This window comes from Harmonia axyridis, chromosome 4 (genome assembly GCF_914767665.1).
Source record: "Harmonia axyridis chromosome 4, icHarAxyr1.1, whole genome shotgun sequence".
Classification (NCBI taxonomy): domain Eukaryota; kingdom Metazoa; phylum Arthropoda; class Insecta; order Coleoptera; family Coccinellidae; genus Harmonia; species Harmonia axyridis.
Window position 1 is genome coordinate 24,093,775 of NC_059504.1, and position 9,642 is coordinate 24,103,416.

Consider the following 9,642-nt stretch of genomic DNA (forward strand, 5'->3'; position numbering starts at 1 on the left):
GAATATTATATAGGAGTTTGCGGTTGATATATACACATACCTATATATTGCAATCGTATTCAGCTCCATCGTAGCAATTGATATTATGGATTAATTTTTTATGAGTTGTCGTATTTCCGAGGAATCATGCAAATAGATCCTTCTGAATTTATTTTTTTCAATTATAAAAATCAGAAATCGTTAAATAAAAAATTCAATCTTCCCTAAAATGTTCTGAAGAGATATTTCGAAAAATCCAAAGAAAAATTGAAAGCCTCATTTTGCAGTTCACCGGCCAGGATTTTGTCGGAGACTATGAAAACTTTCGCATAAAAGTTTTCACATGTGCGTAAATAATGGATTAATGAAAAAACATTTCTCGAATGCCTTTTCACGTAATTTCGCATCATGGAATAATATATGGTTCAAATATAATAAAAATCTGAGTTCAAAGAAATATCTTCCTTCTACAATCGAAGACGAATTGAAAATTCATATTTTCTGCTGAGGTTCATTATATCAATTACTCGATATTGACAAAAGGGCATAAAATTAATCATAAATGTTTATATTGTGAGAAAAGTTGATGTAGATAATAATATATGTATCCACGTCGAAGTGGAATAGTTTGAGCTCATTAATATTGAAATTGATTCCGAAATACATACGTGATAGACGAGAGAATACGATAATTTTTATTAAATACGAGGGGTTGCATAGCATATCATCACAAAACTCTTCTTTGCATCATTGTCAATTATCATTTTTCAAATTTCCTAAAACATCGTATTTCTAATTCTTTTCAAATATTTAATCACGGTATCTTGAATTATCGATTTGAAATTGATAAAATGACAGTTTTTTTTTGTTTTTATTCAAGAATTACTCAAGAAAATGAAGGATTCTGAAGATTTTGTTCTCATAAAAAACTTTAATGCCATGTATATCTAAAAATTATTTGAGTAAGATCACCACTGATCTCTATTAGCAAACCATATTCAAATGTCTATTGAGATCAAGCAACTCTGCTGCAGTTTCTATCGAATTCCGTTTGACTTTCAAAAATATTCACCTACAAATTATTGATACAAGATCCAAATAATTCACAACCCGCATGGGCACGAGAATGGCCTAGAGAGGTACATTCATTCTTTCAACTCAACTCGTGCCTGTAGGAGTAGGTTCGAACCTTCCGCACTCCTACTGGGTTGAAAAAACAATTCTGCTAAGTCTCTACCATTCAGAGTGGTACAGAATTTCAGAGGCGTAACATGTTGATGCACGGCAGCAATGTCAGCATTAACCGATCAAAGTCATTCGAACTGGTCTTACCAGTAATCGAATAATCATAACAAGCCATGTATCCCAAAAGATACAAATGGTTATAATCATGGATTAGGCCTAAAGGGGAAACCATGTAAAACAAAACGCACCTTGCAATCTACCTCAGTGGTGGTGTGGAAAAGATTGCTTTTTATATTATTAGATTTTCGAAAAAGTTTCATTACTACCAGATATGTATCATATTAATTATCTCTGGAACAATTATCATTATTACACATTTCAAATTTCATTCAAAAGACTTCGTACGTAATAATTTTCTTAGTTAATCGCAAATTTCAATTTTTTTTTGTTGTAAATAATAAAACATACAAAAATCTATAACTGTAGTCGAACTCACACTTCTGGAATATGAATAAAAATTACGCGACTTTCAAACTGTGAATATTATATAGGAGTTTGCGGTTGATATATACAAATACATTGCAATCGTATTCAGCTCCATCGTAGCAATTGATATTATGGATTAAATTTTTATGAGTTGTCGTATTTCCGAGAACTCATGCAAATAGATCCTTCTGAATTTATTTTTTTCAATTATAAAAATCAGAAATCGTTAAATAAAAAATTAAATCTTCCCTAAAATGTTCTGAAGAGATATTTCGAAAAATCCAAAGAAAAATTGAAAGCCTCATTTTGCAGTTCACCGACCAGGATTTTGTCGGAGACTATGAAAACTTTCGCATAAAAGTTTTCACATGTGCGTTAATAATGGATTAATAAAAAAACATTTCTCGAATGCCTTTTCACGTAATTTCGCATCATGGAATAATATATGGTTCAAATATAATAAAAATCTGAGTTCAAAGAAATATCTTCCTTCTACAATCGAAGACGAATTGAAAATTCATATTTTCTGCTGAGGTTCATTATATCAATCACTCGATATTGACAACAGAGCATAAAATTAATCATAAATGTTTATATTATGAGAAAAATTGATGTAGATAATAATATATGTATCCACGTCGGAGTGAAATAGTTTGAGCTCATTAATATTGAAATTGATTCCGAAATACATACGTGATAGACGAGAGAATACGATAATTTTATTGAATACGAGGGGTTGCATAGCATATCATCACAAAATTCTTCTTTACATCATTGTCAATTATCATTTTTCAAATTTTCTAAAACTTCGTATTTCTGATTTTTTTCAAATATTTAATCACGGTATCCTGAATTATCGATTTGAAATTGATAAAATGACAGTTTTTTTGTTTTTATTCAAGAGTTACTCAAGAAAATGAAGGATTCTGAAGATTTTGTTCTCATAAAAAACTTTAATGCCATGTATATCTGAAAATTATTTTAGTAAGATTACCACTGATCTCTATTAGCAAACCATTTTCAAATGTCTATTGAGATCAAGCAACTCTGCTGCAGATACTATCGAATTCCCTTTCACTTTCAAAAATATTCACCGACAAATGGTTGATACAAGATCCAAATAATTCACAACCCTCATGGGCACGAGAATGGCCTAGAGAGGTACATTCATTCTTTCAACTCAACTCGTGCCTGTAGGAGTAGGTTCGAACCTATCGCACTCCTACTGGGTTGAAAAAACAATTCTGCTAAGTCTCTACCATTCAGAGTGGTACAGAATTTCAGAGGCGTAACATGTTGATGCACGGCAGCAATGTCAGCATTAACCGATCAAAGTCATTCGAACTGGTCTTACCAGTAATCGAATAATCATAACAAGCCATGTATCCTTAGGCCCAGTTTCACCAAATGCTTTAATCTTGACTTAGCTTTAGGCTTTAGATCACGATTAATGTAATGTAGCGTTTCACCACACTCCAAAGCGCCATTTAATCGACCAATCGCGATTTAGCACTAATCGGCCATTTTTGGAGGATTATAACCTTTCAAGCTGAGATTAATAATTATTTGGAACTCTTGTCTATGTAATTATTTCTCCGGAAATTTCGTTGAAATGGCCTTTTGACGAGTATATGATCTTGCCTTTGAAGATGATGATAGTGATGAAGAATTTGTCGTTCGACGTCCTCGATGGATCCGAGAAAGAGAAGATCATTTCCAAAATTTGGACAATGCGGATTTTGAGAAAAGATTCCGTCTCTCAAAAAAAGCTGCACTCCAAATACTGGGTTCAATTGAGGAACAAATTGAATTTGCAAACGACAAGTAAGTTTTAATGTTTCATTTTCCTTTTGAATTGGCTTCTGATATTGTTGAGGATATGTTTGCAATATAGTTTGATACACTGATTTCGCGTTTCCTATTGATTTCCAGGAATAATTCTGTTTCTCCAATGAATCAGTTACTATGCACCTTACAATACTATGCTACTGGTTGTCACCAAATGACAGTTGCAGACTTCACTGGAATTAGTAAATCGAAAGCCCATAGAATAATTCATCGAGTGAGTACTGCTATTGCCTCTCTCCGTCCACTGCATATAACATTCCCTGAAACTCAGGAGGAAATTCGAAGAACACAGACTGAATTTTTCGGAATTGCAAGCTTTCCAAGGGTTTTGGGTGCCATCGATTGCACTCATGTTAAAATTAAAACTCCAGGTACGTCCTTCTTTCCTCCTACATGTAATGATTCTTCTCCCACTGTTTCATTAAATTTATGTTATTTTTCAGGTGGTGATAATGCAGAGCTGTTTCGTTGCAGAAAGGGTTATTTTTCACTGAATATTCAGGCTATATGCAATGCCAAACTTGAATTCACAGACATAGTTGCGAGGTGGCCTGGAAGTAGTCATGATTCCACCATATTCCGTAATTGCTATCGGAAAGCTATGTTTGATGATGACAGATATGGAAATGCTGTCCTAGTAGGAGATAGTAGATATTCCTGTACCAAGTATTTCATGACTCCTTTTAAAAATTGTTTGAACCCTGCGGAACAATTATACAACGAATCTCAAATCAGAACGAGAAACCCTGTGGAAAGAATGTTTGGAGTTTGGAAAAGACGCTTTCCTGTATTATCGTTAGGTTTTAGAATCGATTTGGATAAAGTGTTTCCTGTAATAGTGGCAACGGCTATACTTCATAATGTCCTACGAAGACGTGAGGAAGATGTCCCACCTTTTGATGCTGAGTTTGAAGCCAACCTACCAGCACCATGGGATGTTATAATAGCTCAGGGAGACATGGGACAAAATCCCATAGCAGTCTTAGGTCATCCATTGAACGAGAGGAGAGATTACCCTGAGCACCGAGAAAGACGTACTATGGTTCATCAATACTTCACAAGGTTTGTTTCCGGCCTGAAGATTATTGAACATATTTTGGCATTTCTATAATAGCAAAGCAAATGCTAATTTATATGTATATTTCAGGCTGGTAATGCTAGAGCGACAGCGCAGGGAAATTGGAAGGGTTGTAGTGGAAGAACATGAAGAGATTGCGGAAGATCCACATCCAGAAGTGAGGCAGGATCAATAGGACTTAAGACATTGAAAACAGCTGACAAAGAAAAAAAAATCACTCGCAGCCAGCAAATTTTTTTCTAATTTTTGGGTCAATTTTATCAAAATATGACTATACAGGGTGAGTCTTTGACTTGTACATATATTTTAACCGAAGGTTCCTGAGGTCAAAAGAAATACTTTTTTCATTTACCATTTTTTCCGATTCGGCCCTGTTAAAAAGATATAGCCATTTTAAATTTTCAAAATGAGCTAATTCACCCCTGAAAACCGGAACACTGAAGTTTTCTCAAGCATAAGATATACCTTTTGAACCTTGGAAATAAGCTACTAAATTAGAAAAACCATCATAAACTCACGTTTAACATTCCATTTGTTGAACAAAGTCAAAGTAGTGTTTATAATAAAATAAATGAGTTATTCCAATTTCGTTGACGCTAAAGATTTAATATTCTTCTCTTGATTTCTATTTCATTTTCGATAATTATAACGAATTGAGCTCGCTACCACCCATATTAGCTCTGATACTCATATCCATTCATTCATTATATTTCATTTATATGATATCGTTGTTTACAAGAATTGGCATTTAACCTTAAAATCTCAAATAAATAATTTATGAAAGTTCTAACACAGACTATAGTAATCTGTGGTTTTAAGTTTAAATTTCAAATTTCGAGTGATGCCAAATATAAACACAGCAGTTCAGTTCGAATAATCTATGTTCTAACCTAAAATTTTCATTTACAGTTTACACTGTTATTGTTATAAGATATTTGTTATGAAATGAAGCATTTGATTTGTTCCAACTATCTCATGAAAATATTGAAATGCATCAATATTTTTGAAGCCATCAGTATGAAAATATGGAAATATGTAAAATATTCTGGTTCTGTAATCAATGGAAAAGTTAGACTCCACTTTAATCAAATTTGTTCTAAATGTGTACCTACATTATTGCCAACTTTACTACTTAATTCATCTTGATTTTGGCATTGAAAATAAATGAGAAGTATTCAATTCAAATATCCACAATAGAATATCCAGTTTCTTTCAACTCACCTAAAAACCTTAAAACAATTATGGCCCTCTTGGAAGTATGTCAATCATATGCTCTTAGGATGAATTTATGGAATAGCAAAAGAATAAAAGTATTCAATCTCAATCACATGAAAATTTGTCTAGTATGTACCTAGTCCAAGTGGTATGTTTCGATGTGAGTTTGAATGAGCCGAAGAAGAATACAGTATTGTTCGATAGCAGCAGTCTTTAGTGAGATATTGATTGTTGTCATTATAATGGGACTATTTTGTGAAAACTTTTTTAAACATGGGCTTTATGAATAATCTGGACTTTTCAAAAAGAATGTTGATTTTAGTGAAGTATCTTCTTATTATCAGAGCTGTGCCAAAGCTCAGTAATTTTTAATCAAATCTAGGAGTAGAGGTGAGCTTATTCACTTTTACAACTTCATTTTCAAACTGAGTTGGCTAGTACTTCAATTCTAAAATCTGAGACATGACATAGTAAATATTCATTTCTGTGTTTTTTTTTCCACAACAGAACAGAGTTGCATTCAGCCAAAGTACCCAATTTTTTGAATTTCACAGATAATTTTTTTTTTTTTAAGATCAAGTTATTCGAAAACGCGCTTTGTACGAGAAAACATGAAGAATACTTTTATTTTTCAAATTAGCCAAATATTCTTCAATGAAGGTTCAAATTACTCTTAAGAGTTGGTTTCTTCGAATTTCTGGTATTTCTATGGGATGTAATGTTCATAATAAAGAAACAGAAGAATGTGTATGGAATCTTGTGTTCGGATAAGATGTATCACATCAAAAAAAAGCTATATTTCAAAAATCATTTCCTTCGATACAACCATTTACGAGATATAGCCGAAAATCACATTTTTTTAACGATTTTCAACAGCCTGTATCTTTTTAACCGGGCCGAATTGGAAAAAATGGTAAGGAAAAAAAGTGTTTCTTTTGACCTCAGGAATCTTGGGTTGAAATATATGTACAAGTCAAAGACTCACCCTGTATGTATAGGCACAATATTTCCCATTTAAAATAGCCGTAAACTTTGTTTTTGTGTTTTATGAAATCTATTGCAAAGAATAATTTATTGATATGTTTGATTGAAATATTATTTAAGAAGCAGTTAAACTTGTTAATAAAAATAAATAAGTTAATAATATTACTTAAATAGTTTTTTTACAGAATGTGTGATTTTGTGAAATGGGATAATTAAAGCTCTCAAGTACAAAATCAACTTTAATTGTATAACAAAACTCAACAAACAGGAAGTCAGTTAATAACGTTCAAACATAAAATGTGAATATTTTTTACATACATTCAGTCAAAAATCATTAGAGGAAACCAATAATTTACATTAAAAAATATAAATGAAAATCTTGTTTACTTATTAAAAAAGTGAAAAATAAATAATTTCTTATACAAAGGCTACATAAACATAACTAACAGGAACTTGGCTGATCACAGTAAAGAGCATATATTTCAAAACTCAACAAATATTATATGTTAATTTTTTTTACAAATAAAACTAAATGACTAAAGTACAACTCTTGAAAAATGAATAATTTCTTATACAAAGGCTACATAAACATAACTAACAGGAACTTGGCTGATCACAGTAAAGAGCATATGTTTCAAAACTCAACAAATATTATATGTTAATTTTTTTTACAAATAAAAGTAAATGACTAAAGTACAACTCTTGACGGAAACCTTTGACTGGACTATAAAAAACATAATCAGTCATGATTAATATAAACATAAAAATATAATATTAAAATATATAAAAACAGTTTTTGGAGAAAGAATGTAGAAGGTGCAGTTTCAAAAAAAATTCATTATTTCAATTTTGAAACATTCTTTTTTTTTTTCAGTTCCAGGAGGAGCACTCTTGTCCGAATTCTCTCTTGCTTCAGTTTCTCATGGTGAATTTTCATAACAATCTGGTGCTCCTCTTCGGCATGAGATGTCACCGTTGTTAGGGCCTCCACTCTTTTGGATACAAGTTCTTCATTTTTTTCCTGTGATATAACAGGTCTTCTTCTATTAAGTTGATGCCTAGAAGAATGTTTTTTGTTAGGCTTACATTTTTTTGGTGCTATTTCCTGTGCAGTCAAAGGTGTAATTGCAGGCCTTTTAAAAGTCTGCAGGTCCGGTTCTGCTACTGAAATGCTAGGGTGGATTTCCTTAGTTGTTGAAGATGTGTATGGGGTAGTGATAACCTTGTTTTCTTTGTCCTCTGCACTCAGAAACCCGTCTATATTCAAAACAAAGGAACCATCTTCGTCAACATCAACAGAACTCTGTGGCAGTTTTCTCAAGATGGTTGTTCTGGGCATCCTCATCTGCCCCGGTGTATATTGGGACCAGTCTCCATTTAAGTTACTGCCACCCTGCACCTGCACCTGCAAATAAAAATAACGATTCTTACCAGTCAACACCTACCACAAGCCGCATAAATGAACTTTGTTCCAAAAACAATATTCATCTTTTAATTATCATTTCATTGCAAGAATAAAATTTTACTCACATTCACCTGAGTATCTCCCAAAACCTCTATTTCTGGGATAAAATTGTCTTCATTTTTCTCTATTTCTGGGATAAAATTGTCCTCATTTTGGCTCATAGCTGAAAATACCAATAAAGTTATGTTTACAAAAGTATATTATTTGACACTATAAGTAAGGTTGCTTTGGCCTACTTACTATTGCCAAGTACACTATCTGTGTCATGTGGATTGATCAGCCCTACTGCAGTGGGACGAATCAGGTCTATGACTCGAAATATAATGGTATCCACAGCCACATATTCCTTCAGACCTCCACCTAAAATCAAATAACACAACATTGCAATAAACACATGAAAAAATCATCACTGTTATGCACAGAAAAAATATATTTTCTCACCTGTCTTAATTCTCGCTTGCCTCTCATTAGCTGCAACTTTTCTCTCTTCTGCTTTCAAATTCTTCCAGCAAGTTTTTAAAACAGCAGTAGATCGTGGACAGGAAGCTCCTGAATTATACTCTGTACTTATTTGTGTCTCCCAACAGTAGTTTTTGGAGTTTACTGTTTGATTGTCAGTCTTCTTATTCTCAATTATATGGTAATACTTTTCTACAATATCAACCAATATATTTTTGTCCTCTATCGTAAATATAGGGCCCCTCTTTCTTTTTAACTTCTGCAAGTTTCCGACATTTCGAAGCTCATCACTCGACATTTTCGGCAAAAATTTGCTTTGTTCTTTGTTTACAGATGACAAATGTTTTGAGATGTTATGAGTTATGAATGAATGACACCTGACAATTGACTGACGATAATAGCGCCAATGGTGGTCATCACTGCTAATACGATACAGAACACTAAATAACCCTTCGTTCACAACGTTGCCAAATTGTTAGACTATTTAATCGCGATTTGGTTAATCGCGATCATCTTCGGACGGGTTGATGCATGGTGAAACAGAAAACACTGTTAAGCCTGCTTTAGTAACAAGCGGAGTTTAATCAATCTGGGATCAAGTACTGTTTGGTGAAACTGGGCCTAAAAGATACAAATGGTTATAATCATGGATTAGGCCTAAAGGGGAAACCATGTAAAACAAAACGCACCTTGCAATCTTTCTCAGCGGTGGTGTGGAAAAGATTGCTTTTTATATTATTAAATTTTCGAAAAAGTTTTATTACTACCAGATATGTATCATATTAATTATCTGTAGTCGAACTCACACTTCTGGAATATGAATAAAAATTATTTATTTCAAACTGTGAATATTATAATGGAGTTTGCGGTTGATATATACACATACCTATATATTGCAATCGTATTCAGCTCCATCGTAGCAATTGATATTATGGATTAAATT

General features: G+C 32.8%; 1 protein-coding gene across 2 annotated transcripts; it reads right to left on the reverse strand.

Moving 5' to 3' along the window:
• Positions 1 to 6,915: 6,915 nt before the first annotated feature.
• On the reverse strand, positions 6,916 to 9,141 carry LOC123678577. 2 transcript variants are annotated; one of them, XM_045615688.1, is made up of 4 exons: positions 8,682 to 9,141; positions 8,481 to 8,600; positions 8,306 to 8,403; positions 6,916 to 8,180 (listed from the first exon to the last, which is right to left on the reverse strand). In XM_045615688.1, exons 1-4 carry the CDS (start codon positions 8,995 to 8,997, stop codon positions 7,614 to 7,616), a joined length of 1,101 nt encoding a protein of 366 aa, XP_045471644.1. In that variant the 5' UTR covers positions 8,998 to 9,141; the 3' UTR covers positions 6,916 to 7,613. The 2 variants fall into 2 exon arrangements, with proteins under 2 accessions (XP_045471644.1, XP_045471645.1); XM_045615689.1 differs by having other exon boundaries at positions 6,917 to 8,174; positions 8,682 to 9,139.
• Positions 9,142 to 9,642: the final 501 nt, after the last annotated feature.

What these genes read in the sequence shown, in the direction of transcription:
- LOC123678577 (XM_045615688.1), bottom strand. Translation starts at nt 8,997, where the DNA reads ATGTCGAGTGATGAGCTTCGAAATGTCGGAAACTTGCAGAAGTTAAAA. An exon ending in GCAAGCGAGAATTAAGACAG is followed by an intron (nt 8,601 to 8,681) that starts GTGAGAAAATAT and finishes ATTTGATTTTAG; the next exon opens with GTGGAGGTCTGAAGGAATAT. An exon ending in TGGGAGATACTCAGGTGAAT is followed by an intron (nt 8,181 to 8,305) that starts GTGAGTAAAATT and finishes TTTTATTTGCAG; the next exon opens with GTGCAGGTGCAGGGTGGCAG.